At 40.4% G+C, this 27,816-nt stretch overlaps 2 protein-coding genes and 1 long non-coding RNA gene across 5 annotated transcripts in view; 2 read left to right on the top strand and 1 right to left on the bottom strand.

Moving 5' to 3' along the window:
- Positions 1–20,313, bottom strand: part of LOC117822791 (von Willebrand factor D and EGF domains) — a 40,439-nt gene extending 20,126 nt beyond the window's left edge. The window contains exons 1-4 of one of the 2 annotated variants that reach the window (XM_034697702.1): positions 20,153–20,313; positions 15,168–15,335; positions 3,532–3,722; positions 961–1,192 (exon numbers count right to left, since the gene is read on the bottom strand). In XM_034697702.1, coding sequence (XP_034553593.1) covers positions 961–1,192; positions 3,532–3,552 — 253 coding nt within the window. In that variant the 5' untranslated portion in view covers positions 3,553–3,722; positions 15,168–15,335; positions 20,153–20,313. The remainder of the gene's footprint in view (positions 1–960; positions 1,193–3,531; positions 3,723–15,167; positions 15,336–20,152) is intronic. The other variant, XM_034697703.1, reaches the window with a different exon arrangement.
- On the top strand, positions 15,679–17,123 carry LOC117822795. Its single transcript, XR_004633248.1, has 3 exons — positions 15,679–15,775; positions 15,960–16,102; positions 16,929–17,123. It is a non-coding gene; the product is annotated as an uncharacterized LOC117822795 (long non-coding RNA).
- Positions 19,675–23,234, top strand: arl4aa (ADP-ribosylation factor-like 4aa). Of its 2 annotated transcripts, none has more exons than XM_034697708.1 (2): positions 19,675–19,806; positions 21,809–23,234. In XM_034697708.1, exon 2 carries the CDS (start codon positions 21,911–21,913, stop codon positions 22,511–22,513), a length of 603 nt encoding a protein of 200 aa, XP_034553599.1. In that variant the 5' UTR covers positions 19,675–19,806; positions 21,809–21,910; the 3' UTR covers positions 22,514–23,234. The 2 variants fall into 2 exon arrangements, with proteins under 2 accessions (XP_034553599.1, XP_034553600.1); XM_034697709.1 differs by lacking the exon at positions 19,675–19,806 and adding an exon at positions 20,369–20,535.
- The last annotated feature ends 4,582 nt before the right edge of the window (positions 23,235–27,816 follow it).

The raw sequence follows: 27,816 nt of genomic DNA, 5'->3' as shown, positions 1-27,816 counted from the left end.
GTGTTGTTTGGGTCCTTCTAATGTTTGGGTTCTCTGTTGATCTGGTTCTGTCATTTGGGTTCTTTTGATTTTTTTTGGTCTTTTGATGTTTGGTTTATACATTTTTTGGGGGGTTCTGTAGCTCTGTTTTCTTTTTTGTTTGTTTTTATGTCTCATGTTTCTTGCTTGAATGTCAAAACCCTATGTACACTCTTGTATTTAAAGATATAACATAGATAAAGCTTTTATTCATTAGGGGTTAGAATTATTACTCTCTCTACAAGATCTTATCCACATTCTTTGTCGCAGTGTGATACTGAAGATTGTGTTTTTTAATAAGGAGTCTGTCAGGATAAATATGTATCCCTGCATCTATGTGGCGACTTGTATATGTGAACATCACAGTAATCTAGCCTCATATTTCCATAAAGCAGACATGAACGTCTCAAACATCTTGAGCAGATGTTTAGTCACACGGTTTACAAAGAATATTTAACTGTTTTTTTTAACTTCAGTGAAAGAGGTTTATTAAGTAGCACCATAACTTTAGAAACCATTTCTGCTTTGTTCTGTTATTATTAAACTCTCAGAGGGGAAACAAAGCCGAGAAAGAATCCTTCAAACTCAAGACTTGCAAAAAACAGATGACAATTTGGCTTCAGGTCTATTACAGCTGCGGTATATGGCCAACATTTAACAATGATACTACACTCTAAAGAGCTCTAATATAGAAAGTAATGGACTTGGCAGACCTGGCTCTGGTTAATCTGACCTGTCACGACAGCAGAACATCTTAGACCAGCAAGAACTGCTGCTTTTAATTTGATGAGTTAAATGAGTGCATCATGTTAGGCACAAATCAAGTTCTATGATACAAGTGAATGTGAACTTCTACCAGAGGCTGCTTGTGTATTTCCTAATAATACAATATAAGAACATGAGGATATAGTGATGAATATGTGTCTGTCTGATCCGACATACCCTGTGCGCAGTACCCCATGCATCCCTGCGTTGGCTGAAGCAGGTAAACATAGAAGTCTCCACAGTTGCGGGCGGTGACCGGGATGCGGAACATGCAGCAGTCTCTGCTGTTGCTTGGAAAGAGCTGCCAGGCAGCGCAGGCTGTCAGCTGCCTGACCTCAAGAGGGCCCGGCAGGGACTCACCGTCACCCAGAGACAGCCACACAGGAGCCTGGGTCCCACAGTGGTTCACCTGCATGTTTGGAAAGAGAGATTCACACGGTTTGTAAAAGTGAACATATTCTGATACGTTGAAAATCAGATCAATTAAAGTTGTTTTATTTCCTTTGCTTCCATCTTTCTACTTTCTCTTTCTCTCTTAATTTCTTGAAAACAAATCACCCTAGAAGTGAGGTAATATGGGAAACATGCTGCATGACCCCTGATGTTTGGGTTCTTTGTTGTTTGGTTCTGATTTTATTTAAGTTCCTTGCATTTTGGGGTTCCTATGTTGTTTGGGTGCCTTTGTTATTTGAGTTATTGTGTTGCTCAGGCTCTGTTGTGGTTTCTTGTTGTTGTTTTGGTTCTTGTGGTGTTTGTGTTCTTTGTTGTTTCAGATTGTCTTTTTGGGATTCCTTTGATATTTGGGTTCTTTTTTATTTTAGCTCTTTTCTCGTTAGGGTTTTAATTCTTATTTGGTTCTTTTGTTTATTGTTTTGTTTTCTTTATTTAGGTTCTTCTGTTGTTTGGGTTCTTTTGTTTTGGTTTTGTGCCATTTGGGTCCATTTGTAGTTTAGGTTCTGTTGTTGTTTTGGTTTTGTAACGTTTGGGTTTATTTGGTGTTGAGGGTCTTCATGTAGTTTGGGTTCTTTGGTTGTTTGAGTTCTGTTGTGGTTTTGTGTTCTTTCGATGAATTTGTTGTTTAGGCTGTTATGATGATTATTCAATCAAAAAAACATCATTTATGTAAGTGTGTTAGACACTTGAAACCGGTGTATTTACCTACTTGGTACATAAAGCTTAAGACTCTCAAAAACCAAACTGTCTCCCAAAAAAATTAACCCAATATCCAACAAAACAAAACAGAACAAGGGAAACACAAAAAACGTGTCACATTGCACTATAGATGTAAAAAAAAAAAAAAAAAAAAATGCTATGTTCATAGATCAAAAAGATCTGGATGTGATTTTTACAAAGCTACAGTTTTCACAGTTTTGAAACGTCCTGCTGGCCTGACAAATCCAGCCATTTATCCGCCATCATCACAAAGAAGTCCTCTCGTAGTGTAACACATGCTCACAGTGATCCTCTCTTCCTATCTCTGCCTGCTCCCATGGAGCTCCATCACCCAGGGAGAGCAGCGATGCCCTGGGAAGGCAGAGTGAGGCTGACACTTCAGATGGATCCTGCAGGCTCCTCACAGCAGGCCGCCGCAGGAAATGAGACACATTCCAGCTCTCCTTGCTCTCTCCTTCATCATATGCTCGAGACACACACCGATAACCGTGTGTGTCCAAACTCAATCATGCTTGCAGGCATGCTCATCTTGTCATTCAGGTGAGGACAGAGAGACCACCTCGGTGTCTCCACATGAGGTCATAAATGAGGTAACTGGAGATTTGAGAGAAGTGTGTATTTAAATTTCTGATGAGGAAACGAAATGAATGTTTGAAAAATAGGAAGAATTTGAAGACCACACTACACGCTTCTGAAAAAGGGGGACAACAGAGGCAAACCCATGAGTGATGTGATAGAATGAAAGCTCTCTAATTGTGGGTCAGGGTCATGAGAATTTTACGACCTTACACTGAGGTCACAGCCGGCATAAGTTAAAAAACCCAGGGATACCTGAAATTCAACTTGATTAACGTTGAGCTTTTGGAAACTTATTGGTTAAATATGTAACAAGCTTCTACAAGACATGAACCGTACAACACTAATCCCATCAAAGACAAGCAGGGACAGCACAATTAACTTTTTCTTCTTGATAAATGGGAACTTTTCTAAACCAGTTTCCAAGAAAAAGGTTTTCATCATCATGAATTTTGCATTTCTGTGTGTGCACAATGAGCCCGTCCTCACATATGGGCTTCATCTATGGAGGGTTAAGCCTGGTTTACACTTCAACATATATCACAAAGAAGAAGAAAGGAGAGGTCAGAGGAGATGGAAAGTACAGTCGATGTGTGGGTTTGTTGTAAATGCAGGAAATACCAGGCTGTCAAGCAAACCAATCAAAGGGCTTGCAGTTTGCGTTGTTCCAATACTTAGTTACATTTTGGAGATGGGCTACAGCGTATAGGCTACCGATTAGCAGCAGAAGCGCAAACCAGGCTTTAAGCTGTTGTTCAGTGGTGTGTGAATGAGATTAGCTAATACTGATGGTCCCTCACTAAATAGCAGCCTCTGCCATCAGTGAGTGAATGGGTATGAATGGGTATGAATGGGTGAATGCGATGAGTGGTGTGTAAAAGCGCTATATAAGTACAAGTCCATTTACCATTTTACCCATAAACTTTTAGCTAAATGAAAATTGCACTTCCTTCATTCTTGATCTATGCAAGCTGCTTTAGAAAACAAGAGATCACTTACCTCCACACACTGGGTGGGCATGCTTGCTGGCTTGTCAAAAATCTGAAACTGGTACCATCCCGGGGAGAGGGAGTGGTCGCAGATGAAGTCCTGCAGGGCCGACTGCTGCAGCCAGCTGGAGCTGAAGGTGGTGCTGCGGTAGGGGTTCTGGAGGATGGAGTGGCCTCCTGGTGCGCACTCTGGAGGGAGCACTGCAAGTGAGGACAGAGGAACAACATCAGTCGAGATAAACAAACCATGTGAGTAATCTAACTTTAGTATCAGAGCAAGAGTTTGGCTTCAAGATACACTCCAGTGTTTGTCGGCTGATGTAGTTCAAGGTATGATAGAGATATAATAATGCCAATATATTCGCTGTTTCAAACTGTATGAATCCTAAGGAGCAAGTAGAGAACAGGAGCTACATCTGGTCAGTTCAGTTCACAAAATCCAATACAGTTTGTCACAAGCCAAATCTGTTTGAAGATTAACATCATATATGATTCATTTAAAGCCCTTCTGTTCAAAGAGTTACGTTCCAGTCTCTTACTTTGATAAATAATCAATAACTGACAAATTTAAGAATGGCCTGATCCAAGCAAGGATGGGGGACTGCGCTAAGGGGTCTGCTGTCCGTCTATGCAGTCATCACCAGTGAGGCACCCATAGGAAAAATACAGGCCAGAAAAAGGATGTCTGGTACAAGTCAACCTGCTCTGAAGATTCATAGAGAAGGGAATAAAGTCCAGAAACTCTCTGAGCACAAAGAGTGGCTTAATCGGGGGCCACCTTGCTTGGGCCTGTGCCCTTCATAAGAGGCACCAGTGAGTTTTGAGGTCCAACTAGCCAACCAGAATGCATGGCTATCTCACAGGAGCATCAATCGTGTTGGCAAGGTCAAGAAAGCTGGGAGGTCGATCAACATAAAACAGCTGCCATCATATCCATGAGCCACCAGGGTAAGATATAAAAATCAGTATCTAGAAGAAAGACTCTAATCTCCAGGTTTTACATGATTGAACCCTGAAGAAGGTCCAGGAAAGGTTAGTCCAGGTCCTAAGAAATCTTTATCAGACCTCTGATGATGACAAAGACATGAGTTTGAGCTCAAGCTAACAGAGCTAATATGAATGGAGGTTCCCAGCAGGCTGTGCCCGCTGATATTCATATGCACTTTTTAAGACATAATTACAGGTTGGTTGGGGAAAAGGAAGAAAGTAATTGGTGTGGATCAGCTTTTAAAGTGAATCTGGGAGTATCTTTGAATTTAAAGGGGTGTGTTGGTAAATCCTTGGTGTTTTTCTAGAGTTAAATCTATGTGAAAGTCATCCTCTTTAAACCACTCCTGATTGGATGGGAGTCCTAAAACTGAAAAAGAGAGAGAGAGAAAGAGAAAAAGAGAGAGGGGCCAGGAGGTTAAAGGTTAAAGGAGGACTCTAAACACACAGTGTGAGTGCTTTGGGATCATTAGAGAAGCCAATAAAACACAGGGTCATTGTACAACTGTGTGCAAAAAGTCTGCAACTACCCAACATTACTCCACGGTGTTAAGGTCATGTCAGCCATTTCCATGAGTTAAACCAAGGAGGGGAGGTAATCATTGTCACACAGAGCAAACTGTGAGGAGGTTTTAGCTGGTTATGACTGCTTTCATGTGTCATGAAGTGGCATCAGTTTTGATTTTGAGCAGCACCATCAGCAACAAGATTTGTTATGTCTTTATACATAGCTGTCTTTAATGCTTGTAACTGCTGTCATGGGGTAGATGTAAGGCGATATAATCCACAGCACTCAGAAGACCAGTATGTCTTTCACATTTTCTAAAGCTAATATTCACAATGAGTGAAACATTTGGCTGTTAAAAAAACATTCTAAGCATGGGCAGGACAAGATCAACAAAGAGGTAAGATGGACCACTTTATCCAAAGTTTGCACCAAAGTCCTGAAAGTTCCTCACAAGACGTTTAATGTCACTAGCTTCAGAGGAAGAGTGAAAAGTGTGGTGTTTAATAACTAAAGATTACTTTAAATTTCTACTTTCAAGAATAATTTCTGTGTCGATTGCGAAACATGTTCAGATTTCTGCTCCTGGCAAAGCTGCAAAAGCAGTTGCTTGTAGGCAAGGCAAGGCAAGGCAGCTTTATTTGTATAGCGCATTTCATACACGAGGGCAACTCAATGTGCTTTACATTAACACATTAAAAGCATTGGAGACATTCAGACAGGCATAAAAGAACATAATTAAAATGACAAATATGATAAAACAGAAAAGAAAAGGAACATTAGAAATATATTAAAAATTACATTAAAATTTTAATTTAAAGTGGGTTAAAATAATCTAAGATAGGAAGGCAGTGGCAAATAAGAAAGTCTTAATCTTTGATTTAAAAGAGGTGAGAGTTGGAGCAGACCTACAGCTTTCAGGGAGTGTGTTCCAGATATATGGTGCATAATGACTAGACACTGCTTCACCATGTTTTGTTCTGACTCTAGGAACTGAAAGCAGACCAGTACCTGATGACCTCAGAGGTTGAGGTGGTTCATAAAGTAGTAGCAGATCAGCAATGTATTTTGGGCCTAAACCATTCAGTGCTTTATAAACCATCAGCAGGATTTTAAAGTCTATTCTCTGACAGACAGGAAGCCAGTGTAGAGATCTAAGAACTGGAGTAATGTGGTCTACTTTTTTGGTCCTTGTTAGGACTCGAGCAGCAGCATTCTGTACGAGCTGCAGCCGTCTGATGGACTTTTTAGGGAGTCCTGTAAAGACCCCGTTACAGTAGTCTAGTCTGCTAAAGATAAATGCATGGACGAGTTTTTCTGCATCCTGCTGAGACATAAGTCCTTTAATCCTTGATATATTCTTAAGGTGAATTTGTAAAAAATCCAACAAGCCAAACTTTGCCTGGATGGAAATCTAGTGTTGCTCATCAGATTTGTGCACATGCTAATAGAGTAAAGATTAAGTAATCCCTCTGATAGCTTTGCTAGCAGCTTGACGTGATTCCTTATCTTATCTCAAATTGGTGTCTTTGAAAACCCTAATTTCTGCCTCCTTCTGAAGCGCTTCATTTCAACTACTGTCTCTTTAAGGCCCTTTAAAGCAGGACACAGCACTCTGAAACCCTCCACCACTGTTGCCATGCTGCAAAGTCATCATCATTGAGAAACCTGTGTTTCTTTATCTAAATGACAAATTATCAAATATGTCCAAGTAAGAATAAGAGCTATCTGGTCCTGTATGCTTGTAGCACAACTACAGACTAGGCAAGGAAGTGAGGACAGACCTGAGGTCAAAAGACACATGGGGGGCTTAAGGTTTACAGTGCATGTAATCAGAAGTAAAGCAGAGGAGTATGTGACCACAAAGATGAGATCAGGGATAAAGAGAAGGCCCTCTGCTGAAATCAAGAGGCCATGGGCTCCTGTACACCATGTCAGTGTTTTCTGGCCCTGACCTCAGAGGTCAAGTGAAAGGTGATAGGCTGACTTGGTGTGCCACAGTGGTGACAGGCAGACGAGCTGCTGAGGGAGACGACAGGCGCTGTCAGAGCTGCATTTAGACATCCATCTTTATTCTCGGCACCTGGTCTCTTTAATCTTCATGAGCTGGACAGGAACTCAGAAGATTCCACATCCCCTGTGCTGCTCAGAGGGGCTGGCTTGAGAACTGTAGACTCGTGTGAGCGAAAAAGACAAGATGGTGAAGTGCTTTCTCTGTTCTCCATGACAGCACAATACATCTTAACTTTGACCATGAGACTTGGAGGTATGTGGCCTTGGATGACAGGTACATGATGGATGAGGATATGTAAGCTTCTTGATAGCAGACAGAAACTACCAGGAGTCCGAGGACTTGGAGGTCCTACAGTGATTATATTTGATTTGTAGGTGTTACTTTTTCTTTCCCAGTTATGACTGTACTCACAGAAGAAAGATAAGACAGCACGAACACTTCAGAGTAGTTAAACAAGATGCGTGAAACTCGTGCGTAAACATATCCAGCATTGCGTCATGAGTGCCAAAATCTGAATTAGTGAATTTCCAAGAGGTCGATCTTACCTGTTTGAGCTTGCATAGCATGAGGAAGTAAAAACACGACACACTGAAGAAGTTTCAAAACTGTTCCAAGTGTCATCGTCCTGCAGCGGCCAGCGCGCAACTTCGAAACCAAACAGAGCACTGGCACCGATTCACCGAATCACCGTTACACCGAGAGTCCTCTCTGAAACTACAGGAGCGCGCCGTGCTCTCAGTAATCCGAACCAAAACACGCGGAGCAGGATTAAATCCTTCTTCCAGGATGGTTTCAGTGACTTCAGGCCGGAGGACAGAGAGTGGAGGCTGATCGGAGACGCTGAAGTGCAGCGGCTGATCACAGACTGCTGCAGGCTGCAGCATCACAGAGCGTTAGGAGGGGCATCAGCGGTACACCTTCTCATGACCCAGACCTCCAGCACCTCTGCACACATCTGCCTCTGAGCTGCAGTGTTACAGACTGAAGACTCGGCCCCACATTGATTGTGTTCTTAGCTAAATGTTACTTATTTGTAACTTAAACAACAGTTTAAACTTTCTACATAAAAAAATAAAATGTTTTTTTTTTTGTCCTGCTAGATTTGATAGTTTCATTACTATTCAGTATAACCCCAATTCCAAAAATGTTGATAAAAATAGATGGTTTGCAAATCATTTGAACCAATATTGAATTGAAAATAGTGCAAAGAAAACATCAAATGTTGAATCTTGAAAATGTTGTTTTATAACAAATATGTGCTGCTTTTCAATGAGTTACATGACTGGAAATAATAGGGGCATCAGACAGGCTGAGTCTATCAGAAGTAAAGATGGGAAGAGATCACCTGTGTGAGACTGTGAGCAAATAGTCCAACAGTTTCAGAGTAATGTTCCTGAACATCAAACTGTAAAGAATTTGGTGATTTCCTCGTCTAAAGTACATAACATCATCAAAAGATGAAGAGAATCTGGCGATATCTCTAGATTTTTTTTGTATATCTTTTATTATATATTTGCACTGTGTTTATATATCTTAGTGTTGTATCTTTGGCATTGTTTGGGTTATTTTTGGCATTTGTGCTGCTTTTGATCAGGACAGCACTTTGGTCAACTTTGGTTGTTTTAAACGTGCTCTATAAATAAAGTTTGAGTTGAGTTGATCTCTGTTGAGAAGGGACAAGGCTGAAAACCATTACTGTATGGTCATGATCTTAGGGCCCTCAGACGGCACTGCATGAAAAACAGACATGATTCTGTAGTAGAAATCACCGCATGGGCTCAAAATCACTTCCAAAAGCTGTTTTCTGGTTTGCTGCATCCATAAATGGAGGTTACAAGTGGACCATGCAACAATTAATTTATAGAAACATGATCCAGAAATGATAGGGACTTCTCTGGACCTATTTAAGATGGACTGAGGCAAGGTGAAAAACTGTCCTGTCGTCTGACTTTTCAAAATCTGACATTCTTTTTGGAAATCATGGAAACCCAGTCGTCATCTCTATAAAAGAGGAATCACCTGGGTTCTTATCAGCATACAGGTAAAGAGCCAGCTTCTGTGATGGTATGGGGAGCATATATGTTTTAAATAACAACAACATTTTTCAGTTTCAACATTTGGTATGGTGTCTTTGCACTTTTTAAAATTAAAACAGGGATCAAATGATGTGTAAACCATCAAATTCCATTTTAATCTACATTATCAGTCCAATAAGGGCTTACACAAAGGTAATCCAACATACTTTGACTTGTGTTGATTTCTAATGAAGTAACTGAATTGAATGAAGTCTGTAAATCCTTCTGGACAAAAGAATGTTATTCCATTCCTTATAAAGAGCAAAAAACAGACCTATCTAATCATGGAGGTTCACTTCTGGCCAGCCGCTGATATTTCATTAGCCACCCCTCCAAACCACTAAAACAGACGACCCACATGCTGCATTTTTCAGGGAAACGGTGTCAGCCAAGGAGTGGGATTTTGGATAAGCTAAATATCACATCCACAGCCTTTTTCCCAACCACTCTGTTTTACATTTTTTAACTGCAGACGCGCTACACGGATATCAAGTTTCACTGTCAGGAGCCGAGGAGCTGCAGCTGATTGTTCTGACAAAGACCTGAAGCTGATCTCTTTAAGAGGAGGAAATGAGGAACAGAGGGAGTGACAGCTCGATATTAAATGTACAAAAATGAGTGGCTAGTTCATTTGAGGATGTTAGATGAAGAGTCAAAGGAGCTGAGCGTAAAAGGTGTTTTTTTAGTCAGTTATATGCAAAACCAAAAAGTCTATGATAATGGAAAATCTGCAAGGATTAGATGTTCTTATTCTGCAGTCATTAATGAACAAGAATATAGATTTTCTTTCATATATATGAGGGTGGCGATTAAAAGAGGTTCTTATTAGTGATTTGCCTGCCAATTAAATGATTATACATTTTTCTATAAATGTGATAAAGTCATGAAGTTACAGTTTCACAGAGCCCAAAGGGACATCTTCAAAATGTCCAATCAAAAGTTCATAAATATCTTTACAGTGATATAAAGTACATAAAGGTGGGGAATACTTGCACTCCAGAAGCTGGAGCCTAAAAAAGATTGAAGTGATTAATCATTGATCAAAAAAGTTGCCATTCACTTCTATAATTTTCCAATCAAAGAGCAATCTGAGCTGATTTTGGCCGCTGAAAAGGGAGAATTAACGATAGACGGGAAGTGGAGACTGCTGTAGTGTCATTAGTCAGACCGATGACTTTGCCAAGTACAAAGTGGACACTTAAAGTAAACTATGAAGCTGAAATAAAGTCAGCAGGACTGTATTCTGTGATTAATGATGAATAAACCTCTTGCCAGGTCAGATAGAAACCAGTGTAAAAGTGACAGCTGTGCAGGTCATAGACTTGACTGTCTTCTCCCTCTGCAACACGAAGGTGCCTGACTGTCTTGTCAGGAGGCTCGTCTGTTCGACTCCCCGAGCGGAGGAGGGATATAACCCCTCCCTCGTAAATCTCCTGGACCATCAACCTGCTAAGAGCCTGGAATAGCCATCAGGTACTTTCTCCCTGTTCTCATGCCTTCCTCTAACACAACCAACAATTAGATTCAAATCAGCCTCCTGGATGGAAAAACATGAATCTATGTCAAGCGAAAATATCTGTGCAAAACATGTGCTAGTTTGTAGCTTTCAAGTAGCATCCAGGGAGCAAAATAGTGGTAAACAAATAGGGATAATTGCCTCATTTAATACTTAAATCTACACACATGAGCTCATTATGTGCAATTTTCTCTCATTATAATTAGCTTTGAAGATGTGGGAAAAAGCAGCACTTCCATTCCCTGTGGGATTTGATATCAGCTAAACGGTGCAGGGGGAGCAAACTATGGTATATGTAATGACCTTAACCTCTGCTCCTGACGGGAAAAGTGTTTCTGCAACTTAAAAGGCTTCAGCAGTGCATAAGGGGAACATCAGCCAGCAGAGGAGGAAATTATATAAGTAATAACCTTAAACAGGCCAGGTTTAGGCCTGCATCAAAACATGGACTAAGTTTCACAATTTTACCTCTCTGTCTTCAGAGCTGTTTCTATTTCTATCACCAAAGTCAAGTATTCAACAACTTTACAGGTCTCTTATTTAGAGCCCATCTGAGGTTCTCTACATCTGGTAAAATAAATAAATTCTTATTAAGTACTAAAGACCACAAGGGTGATGGTACCTCCCTTATACATTACCTTTAGGACCCTGTGGAGAGAATTTGGGTAAAAACTCTTAATGGTTTGTTGGGTCAGATTTTGGCTAACATATACCTAATGTTGGTGATGACAGAAACTGAAGATGTGCTAAAATGACTGTCACTGACTAACTGTACCACTAAGGCACAGCCGCCCCAGATCTTTGGTTTTCTCTCCCCCAATGGGATGAAAAGCCTCCTGCCGCCCTTTGCAAAGCCCATGTATGTGCAAGTACGATGAGAAAAGTGCTCTGGCGATGCAAGGTATTTCAGATATTGTGATATGAAGGTTCAATGTATCTGTTAGCAGCTTAACTTTCCTCATTTGGAGAGAATAAAACACACCCAGACAGCAGGGTAGAGTTTCTTTTGTAGTGTGTGCTGCAGAGGGAACAGCTTTGTGTTTAGTTACTGTAGAAGACAAATATGACCTCAGAGCAGCTGGGTCATGACACAAGCTATTCCTGTCTCCACCCCCCGACGTCCAGCCTCCCATCACATACCCCGACCCAGACTGACCAGTCAACGCTGTCCTCCAACAATGCTAACAATGCGTGTACAGTCTCTGAGCAATAAACTGAGAAATCACTCAAATCCTGTCAAAGTCAAACACACCTGGAGAGTTTGTACGCAAAGTTACAGAAACTTAAAGTGATGATATACTCAGTTCCTCTGGGTTTACCTCTTTTGGATAACCTGCTAAACCACGATTATATCGAACCGGTCCTTATTGGTTTTTGGAACCTATCTACCTTAGCAGCAATGAGTAACATGTTTGAGGCTAATGAGAGTGCAACTTGGAAACTGAATCTTAAATTAACTGAGAGGTTTGAGGCTCATTCCACTTTGCTGGTTGGTCTACCAATGTCAGACCAAAGTACTGATCAAACTTTGCCAGGTAATCTCATTTTCAGCAGGTTTTTAGAGAATTGGAGTCAAAAAGTTGAGTCAAACGTTGTGTTTTCCACAAATCTGACAAACAAAAATTCAAGCAATGCCTGATGATTTGTACTGTTTTAGTTTCATTATGTGAACATTTCTCCTCCGAGGGCTGTGTTAGAGTTTGGATGACTTTGATTTCCTACTCCTTGGCATGAAGGAATAACCTACAGGAATGGACGGCTGGAGAAAAAGAAGTTTGGATCTCTATCAAAAAAGGAAACACAAAAACATAAAGTGAGAGTGTGTGATTTATCTACATTTTTGACATTAAATGCTTTATCATTTCGTTGATTTACAGTCCGTGCCCTCTTCTGTCTGACCTGAAATGAAAGCAAAGAGCAGAAGGAAGGAAGAGCTTCTGCTGGAAACCTTAAAAACCTGCTCTTGTCTGTGACTTTCCTGAAACAACAGTAAAAACAGATGGAGGTCCTGACACACAGTCAGACGTTGGACAGGAACAAGAGAAAGTCCAGAAATGAGGCCAGTAGTTTCATCAGCCTGGTCTTGGAGACTCTGTTTCACTTGGTTTCTGTTTCCTGCAGCAGTTACATAGACGTGATTTACAAGCTTCTGTGTGTTCCAGCGTGATTTATTTGAGGTACTTTATCTCTTCGTGTTCGGACAACATTGCAATTAGGCTCCATCATGTCGTCAGAGTGACACGGAGACCGCTCTGAGGCCACTGAAAAGAAAAGGGTCAACTTTGGCATCTCTAACTGTCACGTCTTACAAAAGGCCGCTGTAATTGTCTCAGCTGAGCTGCTGATTGCACAGTGGCTGTAAACGTAACTGGACACAATGGTTGGAGTTTGCAGAGCTGAGGGGTCAGCGGACGAAAGAAGCCTCTGAAGGTGGCAGCTCCTGGTTTAACAGGGGCAGCGAGGTCAGCTCCTCCACAGGCGCTGTTTGGTCTCAGCTCGGGTTTCCTGTTGCCTTTGCCCCCTTGTGTCAGCTGTCAGAGTCGGTACGAACAAAGTGGCCGCTGCAACAACTGTCTGGGAAAACCCTGCTGCATACAGATCTCTGTTTACATAAGGGAGCTCGTCTACTTATTGTTTGGCTCTCACAGCTTTGACCTGTTTTTCTACTGTAAATACCTTTCAGAACACAAAAACTGTGACTGTGAATGACCAACAACAAGTCTTTAACTGTAATGATGTCTTGATATCAAGATTTTGATGTGAAGCTTTTGTTTAGTCGAGTATACGCTCTTTAAAAAGGAACACAATCAAGTCTGTGGGTTTTGGGCGGGATGGCGAGTGTGTCTCTTTATTTTCTCTCAGTTAATGTACATTCTTAAGAGATTTGTTGCCACAGCTGTGTGATTTGTGACAAGCATTTATATTTTTTGTGTTACCCTTTTTCCTTGAGCCTCTATTCCGTCCAGGTCTCCCTTGAAAAAGAGATCTTTGATCTCAATGGGACCAACCTGGTTAAATAAAGGTTAAAACATTTTTAAAAAATTAAGTAATACGTTTTTTATGATTTAATTAATACAACTAAGGAATAAAAGCTGTGAGATTAGCTTTAGACCCATTTAACCCTCACATGTAACTGTCAAAGCCTGTACTGCTGCTTTATCTGGTATTATAATCTGGTTGTGGCACTTTCTGCTTTCTGTCCTATTTAAAAGTTGGGGACAACAGAACATTCTGCAAACACTTCTAACCTTAAAGAGTGCAAAACTGGTTCCCAAACAAGGGGGAGAGGGTGAATAAATGTTCTTGATTTAATCAATAATGCTATTGGTATGACAAAAAAAAACAAGACCCTGACTTTTCTTGGAGGTTTGGTCTGTGGTAAAATGTCTTGTGTAGCGATGGTAGACATTACACAGCTCTCTCTTCAGGGTGGTTGAAGAATGAGTCTGGTAGAAGCATCATCTCTGGATGCCAATTCCTGGCCTGCCTCAAGAGACTACTCTTAGCATTGAGGAGGCTGCTGAGATACACTGAGCTGGAGACAGTTCATCTCATACAGGAGACATTTAACCATTCTGATAAGTTTTGATTTAACTTCAGTCTCATGTTAAAGGGTGACAAATAAAAAGAAAATCATAGAGGGGAGTGAACTGCTTCTTTCTGCTAGGAATTAAAGTAGCACCTCATTCCAACAGTTAAGTTCCTCCTCAGTACTGTCACCCTGTGAATAATCTGCTGCCATCTGGGGGGAGGATCCTGACATTACAAGAGGAGGGTATTGTCATTTTACCTGCTGTATTAATTGCTCAGCTATACTTACATGTTACTCAAACAGATTCTGTTTTCAATACAAATATGAGTTAAAAGGTTAAACAACTGATTTCTAGTCATTTCAGTCGAATTTCAGAGTTTAGATAGAAGTTTAAATGAATTGTTACAGTAAGGAGAAGCAAAGTATTGTTCTATTCAGAGAGGGAATTTGTTTGCAGCGTTGCTTAGTTCCTGCTTTTGTTGAATGCCGTCCCGAGCTCAGCCCACTAAACTTGATTCTTTTTGTGAAGTAGAAATAAAGGCCCTCGTTACCAAGCAACACTTTAACGTGCTGTGTCTGTAATCAACCCTTGTGCCACTGTGCGACTTTCTCCTTGAGTAACCCCTGAGTTCTCTGACATAAGAACAAACAGTTCAACAAGCTCGTCCTCAAACTGGGAATGTAAACTTTCTCTGGAAGTGACAGGACAGGAGGTAAAGTCAGACTCTGTACTCTGGAAAATGGCACCATACAGTTTGCTGCATCCACTGACCATAGTCCGCTTTGAAGACAAAGCTCAGTTCTGTGCAAGTCAGGAACTCGCTTTTGCAAGAAGCAAGAACTTCAAACTCCCAGAGATTGAGAGCCCAAGTGACGTGTGGAGCATCAAGCCACCAGATTTCTCTGTGAGACTGTACCGGTCTCTGACAGTCCCTCAAAAGAAAGAAAGGAAAGAAGCTTCAAGTCCAGCCGTTTCTCAGCCTGGGTCAACAAAGAAGAGATGTAAGGTGATCTCACCAACAGCTTTACCTGAGAGGTACCAGAGGACAGAGCTTCCACAGTTCTTCACATCGTATCGGCCTCCTGATGCTCTGCAGTCGGAGCTGATGTTTGTGAGGACTGGGAAGTATCCTTCTGGGACGTACAAGAACCCCAAACCTCATGACTTCAGACCGGTGAGTGTACCTGTAGACACAGAAATATGTTGTTTAAACTTAAAAACAAAATGGAAATAAATGTGCAAACTGTTCCAAAAATGTATCCTATTTTGCAGAACAATGAGCTGTTGTTTTTTGCATAATAAAAATAATAATAACTTTGACACTTTAAGTAAATGCAACTGATAGCACATATATTTCTTTGGGTATGGTTGTCAATGCAGGACTTTTACATTTAGAGGAGTATGTTCACATGGTGGTATTAGTTTTAACTCAGTGAAACAATCTCAACCAGTGATAGTTGTAATATCAGATTCAACCACAGGATGGCGAAAAACACCAAACTAAAGCTTTGCTCTTTCTCTTTTCATCACTGATCTCAGCTCGATGAGGACCTTCCAGACATAGTGACCTCGTATGAGAGAGACCCTGGCAACCTGAACTTAAAATTAAAGACCTTGGATGTTAGTAAGTAAGATAATCTTTATATTTTAATCTTTACATCATTCAATAAGTGAATTTGTGCTGAAGCTCTGTCTTAATTCTCTTAGAATACAAGTCCTGCCACCCCCAGTAATGACTAACAACATCTCAGCTTTAAGCAGAATGTTTATTATTGTTCGCACTAATGACCGACTGATTTCTTCTCCAGTTCGGACCACTAGATCTGACTCAGGCTGCACTTCAAGGGACCACATGATGAAGATGGACACCTTTAAACCTCCAGAGCCAAAATGGGATGCAAGGCTAACACTGCCTGAAATGCCTTGGCCTCCCAAATCAGCTTCCTACACCGTCAGTGCTGTTTTGGTTTCACAGTTACACAATGAACTACATCTATGTTGCACTTTAAAGCTCCTGTGAGGAACTTTCTGTTTGTGTTGGCTTTGGCGCCCCCTGTGGACGAAGTGATACCTCTATTGTTGCTGAATTAATTATGTTTCTGACAGGAAATCTCCTTCTGCTCCAATTAATAGTCAAATATTTTACTCATTAAGAATATTTGCTGTAGAAAAAGTACTAAAAGGGCTTTTCTTTGATGTGCTGTTGATCACCTTGTCTGACACCTACCCCCTCAGAGCTGTTCAGGCTTTAAAAATTATAAAACAGAAACTGTTAAAATATTTTCTAATGGTTTTGATTGATTTTGAGGGTCATGAAGAGTCATGGTTGTTGATTTCAGCCTGTTTCATAACCACTCAAAAACTCCTCACAGCAGCTTTAATATGTTCCCCTGCTTTTTACTTGTACTCCACCATCTTTCAGAGGGAGATACCAAAAGTTTTACTCCACTATATTGAAAGCTTTAAAAGAGTTTTGGAAATAAACCACAATTTACAAGATTGAACTTCTGACCAGTATATGAAGTGAACTTATAAGTGAATACATCACCAACTTGTCTGACTAGTAAACAGTAAATACTGCAAACATATGATTCAACAACAGAGTGTATTTTGAAACTTAAAGCACATTTATCAAAGTGGAAACAGGTCTTATTTCATTTCTCTTGACTAAAGCTATCAGTAGTATCTTACAGATGCGTTTAATTTATTATTTACTGCAGTCTCAGCACTTTGGAGTTACATCTTTTCCAGTTTAACACTGAATGTCTGCTTCACAGAGACACAGGCGGAGAAGAGGAGCATACAGCGCCTTCTTGGACCGTGTGGAGGAGAAACTATCACGTTCATGGAGCACTAGGTCATGATTCTGTATCAGTTATAAACTTTAAGAAAGGTCTATTAAATGTGCATATTTGACTTCTTACTATAAAAATGTTGTGGTCAAACTAACAGACAATAGAAAGGGCTGTATTGTTATGCTGCATCAATTCAAAGGTATGCTTTAGTATAAATGAGGTGTGGCACAGTCCGTAATGGAAAGCAACATTCAAATGAATGGTACTCATTGGAATGGAAATAATGTAACTTCAACTTCACTGTGTTTATTTGAAGACAAGTTCCTCTTGTCTTTCAGGTAAATGTTTAACATGAGTGTGAGATACACAACACTCTATTGAAGCAAAAAGTCAAGGTCCTCTAACCTATGCAATCAGGTAGGTCATCTGTTCTTGCTCAGGCATGATGTACTGTTATGTCAGATGACTGAAAGTTGTGATCAGTGCTATAAAACCTTCCTCCTTTGTCCCTGTTCTTGAAAAACAAAAACAAGATTATAGGAAAGTCTCAAAAATGTAACTTTGGTTTTGTATGTTTGTTCTACACTCAAAGTATGTTAATCATTAAATGAACTCTGAGATTTATGTTATGACCAAGCAGCAACCTCCGGCAACGCGAATTGAAGCCAATGCGGAAGTGTTAAAAACTGCAGTTCCTCGAGTGTCCACTTGAGGCTGGCTCCGGAAGTAACATAAAACACATACACACCCATTCAAAGAAGCCAGTCTTTACAGCCTGGTACAAAAAACGTGTAGTCTAGATAGCTCACTTCTCTATCAGCACACACTGTACGGGGATGAATTTTTTATCATAACGCAGCAATTTTAAAGATATTAAGATTACAATTTCTGCATAATGAGAGGCACAGCCGACTTGACTGACAGGCAGGAACAATGTAGCTGTTGGCTAGGAGGCTCACAGCCCACCTCTTTACCTCACACTAGCTCTACAGAAGTTAGGTTGAGTTCAGCATTTCCAATATGGCTCCCGCCGACGATTGGCTTCAAAACCAATCAACCAGACCCCTTGAAAGGTAGACTGCAGAACAAGTTCTCTTAGTTTTGATACTTAAACTTGCAGATGATACTTTTGATCAGAATCTAAATGTCTGACTTTAACTTGTGATCTAGTGTTTTTATTTGTTGTGGTTATATTAAGTAAAGACACAAAGAACTGAAAAGCAAAAATAAATCTGACATTCCTCAAGGCAGAAATGCAAAGACTCTGGTGTCATACAGGTCATCACTGCACGTTATATCCTGCTAATCCACTGACAGCTGTTAATTCAGTACCCCAAGAATGATAAACATGTGAAGCCTGCCCATGTTGAAGGCATTTCTGAGATAGCTGCACATATGCATTTAATGAGTCATCTGTGAATAACTCAAAGACTAAATATAAAATGAAACGAATAGTTGCTGCATTAAAGCACAAGACCCCAAGGGTGCAATATGTTTTTCATATTTAAACCCCCTCCCCATCCTTTCCTTTTCTTGTCATGGAAATAAAAATAGGAGGTAGGCGTAGCTGATAAATAACTCCCCTCAGCGTTCCAATACTGATGGTGGCAAGAGTAGTCTATTCAGGAGCAATACAAAAGGAAGGCAAATGCAGCATGTGAACATTAAATAATAATAATATTAATAATAACTTTAAAGTTATAAGGAATACTAGAACTTCTGTTTTTTCTTTGTTCTTTATTATTTTTTAGCTTTTTTCAGATATGAGTGCTCAAAGGGGGAAATTATAATATTATTATTATTATTATTATTTATAGCACTTTTCAAAACAGGGTAAATAGGAAAGAAACTAAAAGGCAAAAATAATAAAAACAAGTACAAAAAAGAAAAAACTGACAGCAAAAAGAAATGACCACAAAGAGATAAAACAATGTTGGACACTAAAAACAACAAAAGACAACTCAACTCAACTCATTTTTATTTATATAGCATCTTTCATAAATACAAGTATACAGCCCAAAGTGCTTCACAAAACAACAGAGAGACAGAAAACAACAGCAATGGTCAAATAATAAAAGGCATGATTATAAATAAAATACTTGAAAATAAAAAAAATCAACACAGTGAAATCAATAAAATAAGTAAGAGTAGAAAGAAAAGTTAGAAATAAGATTAAGTTGAAAAGATCAGATCAATACAATAAATAAATAAAAGAACACACAAATACAAAAAATAGAAATATCAAATGTAAAAATATTGATAATAAAAAAAAGATTAAAAACCTGCATGACAAATAAATAAGATAAATAAATGTGAAAGAAATTATTTTTAAAAAATAGAACAATTAAAAGATTGGAAATATAGAATGTAAAAATATAAAATAATTAATAAAATTAAAAACACGCCAGCAATACTACCTAAATAATAATAAAAACATCTGCCCCCCTCTGAGTAACCCACTCCTCCCCTGATGAAAGCAGCACTGCTCCAAATTGTAGTGAGTACTTTACACTACTGACCCATGATTTCCCTCTTCTCTGTGTTAAAAATACATCAGATACATAACATATTGTGAGTGTGACCTAAACCGTTGAAAAACAGAGACAGCTTATGTAAGCCAGCCTGCTCGAAGGCAGCTCTCTGTTTGTTATCCTTCATGCATGATGGGCTGCTGTAGAGTCAGCGTGGTGCTCTTCCTGAATCCTGCCCCTCTCTGACCAATCAGTTCAAACAAAAACACGAGGAGGGAAAAGGGGGCGGGGCTATTACTGCAGAGGAGCCCCCTATACACAAACACACGCGCACACACAAACTGGACTAAACAGGGGAAAGACACTACCTGCACGCGCTGGACCAAACGGTAAGTTCGAATGTTGCTTTTAACGGTTATTAAACGAGTTTTAACCGGTTTTCACGGTCATTAAAAGGCTTTTAACGGTTATTAACGGGCTAATTGCCAATGTTATCTTATTTAAGACACATTTGGGCACATGTATGGTTAAATATGGGCAACAAAACACCCCGGGTGATAAAGTTGAGGACTAACTGCTCTGTGTTGTACTTCAAAGGGTATTTAGAAGTTAGTTTGAAGCTATACTCTTCGAATGCATACGTACTTAACCCTCTGTTACCATTAAAACACACTGAAAGTCAGTTTTTTTTGGCAGTTTAAAACAGTAACATACACAAGTGTGAATGAAGTCTACCTTTGTTGCATCTCCAGTCGTTTTTCTAACACATAACTGACTTCAAACGCCTCCAAAAGGCTCGAAAGTGATAAAATATTAACGTTCTGAAGTAAAATGGGGTGACAGATAGATGAAGCAACAGGTGTTCCTGGTTCCCGGGCAGACACTTTGATTGACAGGCGGTTCAGCCAATCAGCTCGCAGAGACAGGAGCCCAATGACCAATCAGGTGCGTCCGCAGTGTTAGTGTGGGCGTGGAGCCAGACTGACAGCAGAGCCATCAGCGGTGGATTCACACAGTGGAACACCGAGCACAGAGCAGAGCACAGAGCAGGGAGTGTTTCTGATCCTGGGGAGGATTTTGCGTCGTTTTTCTGCTGATATACGAGGTGGAAATACAAAGTGAGTTGAATTGAATGCTGTTTAATCGGAGGAGGATAACGTGGTTGTTTTGTGAGAGGATTGAATTGAGTGTTTTGTCTGCTGAATGCTCACTGGTAGGTAAAATCAGAGAGGACATCAAAATGCATCTGATCACCTTCATGTCAGTCATCTGAATTCAATCTCATTCATAGATACAAAAGACATTTGTGTTTTTAAGACAAATCAATGTAGTTCAGTGTGTGTATTTATTATAAATAAGGCAAATTAAGCATTAAGGCCCTTATAGGCACGTTACAGTTGCATCATTTGAGATAAATGTCTCTAACTTATCAGCTTTAGGCACAACATGTTAAACCTCTTGACTTTAATTCACACTTAATTTGACATGAAGCAATATTTAAGAGTTTTTGTCCTTTTTTTTTTAAACAAAATGCATTGGCTTTACCTCACCTTGTGAAATTCATAGGTGACTTTTTGATGTCAGGCCACATAAAGCACAAATGGCTAATTTCCTGCTCATAAAGTTGTATTGTAAATGATGCATCACTGTGGACTTTGACTGATAATCAACATTACTAGTCATCTACCAAGAAATTGTTGCATGTGGAATCCTTTTTATAGCATGATAAAACAAACCTTTAAACTACAGCGTCATTTAAATATCAAGGTATTGAGTGTAATCATAATTACATGTTGGGTGATGTCCTCTAGTTTGCTCACGGCTGATTTATTATAATGAGTGTTTTAATTGTGACCCGCCTAATGAGTTATTTGACATTAAATAGCAACCTTTATGGTTAATTTTGTACATTATCCTTTTACAGATGAATAAAATACAAGGTTTTTAACTCACATGACACAAAAGGTAATGTAATAGAGGTGCCTATTGCATTACATAAAGTGATTGATCCATCGTAACTATAAAAAAATGCTGCTAAGCAATAAATGCACTGATGCTGAAATCAGTACAGGCAGTGTTTGGTTGTCTCTGCCTTCCTTGTTCAGGTACGACCGGTAGATTAAGGTAGCTTAAGTTGTCAAACTTTGATAGATTTTCTTATGTAAGTTGTTACCCTGGTTGTTGACTTTTCTCTACCTGAGTTGCACAACACTTTAGGTCATACAGGTCAACTATTGATGTCTTGAAAGCCCAAAGAAGAAGATCATGTTTGAAATGTTGTTGTTTTATTGATGCTTGAGGCTGTGCAGTCAAAGTTGCATAGTTTACTCTAAGTGCAAATGCGTCTGTGAGCCTGTTTTTCACCCTAAATAACATGCAATATGTTTTCAGGTCAGTGCCGCAGTCGTTTTTGGAATATTATCAGCTCTGAGGATTATTGCCAGACAACTGGATCAAGTCTCCTAAATCACCAATCCTTCCTCATGAGGAAAGATGGGGAACGGATTGTCAGAGCAACCCAGTGTCCTTTCAAACATCCCGTTCTTCCAGTCGTTCCACATCGCCATCCTCGGCCTGGACTCTGCGGGGAAGACCACTGTTCTCTACAGACTGCAGTTTAATGAGTTTGTGAACACAGTGCCCACCAAGGGTTTCAACGCGGAGAAGGTGAAGCTGTCTCTGGGCGGGCACCGGGCGGGGACGTTCCATTTCTGGGATGTAGGCGGTCAGGAGAAACTTCGCCCCCTGTGGAAATCATACACACGATGCACGGACGGCATCATATTCGTGGTGGACTCTGTTGACGCAGAGCGCATGGAGGAGGCTAAGACTGAGCTCCATAAAATCGCTAAGACATCAGAGAACCAGGGGGTGCCTCTGCTGGTGGTGGCCAACAAACAGGACCTGAGGCACTCTTTGGGACTCGCTGAAATCGAGAAACTGCTGGCGCTGAAAGAACTGGGCCCCGGGACTCCCTGGCACCTTCAGTCAGCCTGTGCTATCACAGGAGATGGACTCAGGGAGGGCCTGGAGAGGCTCCATGACATGATCCTCAAAAGGAGAAAGGTACTCCGGCAGCAGAGGAAAAAGAGATAAAGCTGTTCAAAGAGAGACTTGTGACTGTTGTGTTATTATGTGAAGGAAACAAAGGATCCTGGGTGCAGGTCCTGATTCATCATGCTGAGTTTTATCAGTCCAAATATTGAGATGTAGGATTCCCCGGCCTTGTTCTTGAGATGATGCTGTTGATCAGGAAGTGATGCGTTAAAAGGAATACAGTATGAAGAAGAGAAAGATTCAGACATGTGTGGATATGTTTATCAAGAGCTTTTATACGGATCCAAAAGCACTGAGGGTCAGGGGTCTGGATGGGTGATAGAAGTTAAGGATGCTGTATGTTTCATGAGGGGCTGTTCAAAACATGACTACCAAAAATAATTTAAGAGACGTTTTGGACAAGCTGAAGGGATGTTTGGTAAAAGGTTGAAGGTTATTACACCAGGGTGAGTTATATTTCACTGTTTCATATGTAATTATAATTTGTTCTTTTTTTTTTTACACTGGACTTTCTTTGTTTAAGAAAAGTATTATCATGCATTGTTATCGATATGTTTGCAGGCTTATATCTCGTTTTTAAGAGCACTTTAGATTATCACTTCGTATGAAGTTTACAAGTTTGAAATAGAGCATACGTGTTGGATTTTCACAGAAATGTTTGGGCAAAAAACAAGAGATGTAGTTGGTCCATATTGGCCACGTTGTCATTAGACAGGTTATGTTTTGCTTAATAAAACAATAAAACATAGAGCAATGTTGATGCTGAAGGGTATTATTATGTCCACTGTTATTCATGAACTGGTAGCATTTCAAAAAGTGATTTCAATGTCAAAAGTTTGGACACACCTTCTCATTCAATGGGTTTCATTTATTTTAATTATTTTCAACATTGTAGATTAATACTGAAGACATCAAAACTATGAAATAATCTGGTTTTGCCATAATCTGGATTACAACAGTAGTCAAATAGGGCTATCCATTGTGTACTAACCCTACCTCTCAACAACACAACTGATGGTCTCAAACACATTAAGAAGGCAAGTCATTCTACAAATGAACTCTTGACAAGGCTCATGTTCATTAGAAACCATTCCAGGGGACCACTTCATGAAGCAGACTGAGAGAATACCAAGAGTGTGCAAAGCTGTCATGAAGGAAAAAGGGGGCTACTTTACAGAATCTAAAATATAAAACAGATTCTGCTTTGTTTAACACTTTTTTTGTTCATTAAATAATTCCATATATGTTTTTTCATAGTTTTGACATCTTTGGTATTAATCTACAGTGTTTCAAATAATTAAAATAAATACAAACCCTTGAATGAGAAGGTGTGTCCAAACTTTTGACTGGTAGTGTATTTGCATAGCAGCATACTTAAGCATGAAGAAGCAGGTTGGAATCTGCAGGGTTAGTTATTGGGGCAAGTATTACGTGAACACATCTATCATTGTGCCCTGAAAGAAGCCAAACAACCACCGGTTCTCCCTGTGGAGCTGCTGAATTGCGACATTGCAGGACTGATTGTCCTGTTCCATCACATGTGATCCTAGGCGTGTCCAAAAGAAAAGAAAACACCTGAAACATTAGTCTTCACTCTTTGCATTATTAACTAATCTTCCTCCGTAATATTTTTAATAACTTAGATAATGACTGTTGTTTTAGGAACACACCTAAAACCTGATTTGATGCTGCATCATAGCTTTGATACAAACGCTGCTCATGCTGATTTGCATCCAGAGTCTGTGATGAAAGTTTCCTCCTCATCGGCAGCTCACTTAATATTTGCAATCCCCACTTCTACCCTGTTTATGTCTGTTATCAACATCTGTCCTGGGTGATCGAATCACAAGTGGACTACAGGTAGAAAGCACCCATGGAGATCATCATTCAGGCCACAGTCAGAGTCATTCTGGGACACATTTGTTCACATTGGTGTGGCATGAGTGCACCACATTATGGACCGCCCACCCTCCCTTTATCCATGATAGCAATTGTGAAGTAACAGACCACCTGCTCTATATATGAGTGATTTAATTTCTCAAATTTTCTGCTTTATTTATAGGAAATCTTTCAATTTTCACTTTCTTATAACATCAGAAAACATGAAGATCACAAGTGGTCACACATTTGGAGCTTCATGATAAAGCTAAGTGTGAGAGCTTGTACTCAGGGCTGTCCACTTCTGATCCGATCACCCTGGAGGAATGTTAATACTAAGGCTGTTTTCGGAACGGCCTGCTACATACTACAATGTTACAATGTCATTTAGCAGACGCTTTTATCCAAAGCGACGTACATACGAGAAAAAGAACAACACAAGCAAAGATCTAGACAAGAGGAAACAAGATCAGTAAGAGTAACAAAGTGCTTCAAGTCAATTTGCATGCAGGTACTGCCAAGCAGTGTAAAGGCAATGCACAAAAGTAAGTAAGGAATTATTATTTTTTTTTTTTTACAAAATAAGGAACATCTACAATGAAGCAACCAAACCATTTAAGACCTTCCATTATCATCATCAACAATTAACATCACCACAATAAGGACCAAAGTACCAAGTGCTGGGTCACTCCAGACCTGAACACAGATTCCCAGAGTAGAGCAGGACAGTGTGAGTCAATTGTAGCTGGAAGACATGATCTGCCTCTGGGGACAACAGTGGAGAACAGTCTAGCTAAGTGCATAGTGCTTCCTAAAGAGCTGGGTCTTTAGCTGTCTTTAGAGGGACTCTGCAGATCGAATGGAGTTGGCCAATTCATTCCACCATTTAGGGGCAACAGAAGAGAAGAGTCGAGCTAGTGATTTTGAGGCCTTGTGTGCTGGAAGCACTAGGCGCTTTTCAGAGGCTGAGCGTAGCGGGCGAGAAGGGCAGTAGACCTGGATGAGGGGTTCCAGGTAAACAGGAGTGGTTTTGGTTACTGCTTTGTAAGTCATGATTAGAGTTTTGTATCTGACTGCCTACTATATACTGCGTTTGAAGGTAGTATGACTGCTCTGTTGGATCTGTTCTGTGAGATGTTGGGCCAGACGTCGCTGGATTTCCGGTTTCAGAAAGCAGAAGTAAACAACAACCTAAAACCTGAGCTCCCCCGTCAAAAAAGAAGAAAAAGAAAAAGCAGAATGAGTGCTGTGCATTGTGGGAAACAGTACGCGAGGGAGACTGGTCCGATGCATACTGTGAAATTTTCCTGAATCAGTACGGCATCTGTGTAATTTTGACATACTGCAGATTTTGCTCTTGCTCACATACTACATACTGAATTCTGGCCAAATCAGTACGTACTGCTAGTATAGTTGGCGGTTTGACCTGTTAGTGTTTACATCTCTGAATCATTGTACAAAGATTTCAGAGGAGGAACAAAAAGACAAGGGTGTGTGATATTACACATATGGAACATACCTCATTACCGTAACGCCTCCATATTCGTTACGTAGGCTTGCTTTAAAAAGATTTATTGAAATGAGGAAGAAGCTCTACATCTCTGAAGCTGGTGTCATGAATGTTTTCCTGCCACCTGTCAGCTGCAGGATAAATGTTGGTTGTGGCAGCTGCTAATTTGATTTCCTGGTTGCTCTATTTGCATGATGTCTAATGAGCTAACTCACACAGGTAAGATTACTCCCGTGTGTCTTGTACATTTCACACACAAGGTCAGCCGAGTGCACAGAATTGATGTCTACAACCAACACAAACAAGACTCAAAGTACCTCCACAGTCAGAAAGCTTTAAAGTCTTAGCAGTTGTGTTGTTGTGTAAAAGGTTAATAGATGCAGTGAAGCATTGCAGAGTACACAGGCAGTCTTTAGGACGTGAAATGTCGTCAGTCCAGTCTTGGAGGCAGGACCCAGTACAACAGGCTGGGACAGGAGGCCGTGCAGGCAGGGCTGTTACTGAGTATTTTAGGACTGTGTGCTGGGCGTGTACGTGTCAGCCTCGTGCATTAACACCATTTGCTCCCCCATTCCTTTAAAACAATCAATGACTGTAAGCCCAAAAGGCCAGAGTGGCAGCTGGCTGTCTAAAATAAACTGTGTGATGCAGATTGGTAAGTTTGCATTGCTCACAGGCTGAATCGCCAAACATCCCCTCCACATAAATGTCTGCTCCACTTAAAATGTGATAATTATGACCTTGCTGTGGGGTTTTGGTGCTGTGTCTCATGGGAGTTTTTGCATTTAAAATTAGAAAAGACATGTCCTTAGCACCAGTTTTCACACGCTGGTGGGAGTTTGACGCAGCAGCAGAATGTAGCTTTAAAGGCTCTCATATGAAGATAGTTTGAAGCACAGGGCAGGCAAGAGAGTGAGGATGAATGACTCTCAAGAGTCCTGGCTTGATCTGAACGTCAAGTGTTGGTTGGCAGCTTCCCAGAGTTGCCCCAGTTTTGTCACATGTTGATGAATCATGTTTTTGTGCTGTGAAGCCCAGGTGCCTCTTCCTTATGTGTTTGCCAAGGAAGGAAACTCTAAAGGGTAAAGGTATAGTCACACTTTTTCCTGCTGGGTCAGCTTTCAGTGTGTGTAAATCAATCCAAATGTCCTGTCCTGCTTCCCTTCCTTAAAATTAACCTCAGGTCATTTTCTTTTGATCTGCTGGAGGTCTTACTGCCAGTCCTGTGTTTTACTTCTCATGACTGATGTTTAAATCCATGTGGACGGACTTGCACAACCAAAATTGATTTACTCTGTCACTTTCCCTGTATGTCTCAGCCTTATCCGCTCCTGTTCCTGTAAAGTCTTACGTGAAAGTTGGATTAGGGGGAATAAATCTCTTGAGGCCATCCATTAACCCATTAACCTCACATGGTGTGCTTGGCAGGAAAACACTCAAACCCACACAAAATAAAAGCACCCTGCTCCATGCAGCGTGGCTTGTTTGGAGTAGCTCATCCATACAATTCCCACCCATGCTTTCAGATTGTACCCGAGCGGCAGTCGCCCTGAGGCAGGATCCAGTTTGTCAGTTATTTTCCAGGTTGGGCGGCATGCAGCTGAATACTGTACAAAATGTCCTGCTGTGTGAACATGTGAGATTTCTTTACAGCGTATGACAACACTCAGAATGAGGAGGAGCATTATGGTTTCAGAAGGATTTCCCTGCACTGTAAATTCCCATAATTCTTTTAATGATATCCTCAGGGTTCCTCAGCAGACACACCCGAAAAAAAACACTCTACATGGGAACACAAGTTATCACGGAGGCTCATACATAATTTAATTTTATGCTTGGTTTATCCTTCTGAGGTATTTCAAATTTTTGCAGCAGCTTGGTATGACAAATGGCTGAGCCCATACTACAATACCCATGAGCCTCAGCCACTGTTGCTATGGGAGCCAGTTACGAC

Source organism: Notolabrus celidotus, chromosome 12, assembly GCF_009762535.1.
Source record: "Notolabrus celidotus isolate fNotCel1 chromosome 12, fNotCel1.pri, whole genome shotgun sequence".
NCBI lineage: Eukaryota > Metazoa > Chordata > Actinopteri > Labriformes > Labridae > Notolabrus > Notolabrus celidotus.
This window is presented reverse-complemented; position numbering and strand designations above follow the sequence as displayed.

Excerpts from the sequence above, each read along its gene's own strand:
- arl4aa (XM_034697708.1), top strand. The coding sequence starts at position 21,911 with ATGGGGAACGGATTGTCAGAGCAACCCAGTGTCCTTTCAAACATCCCG.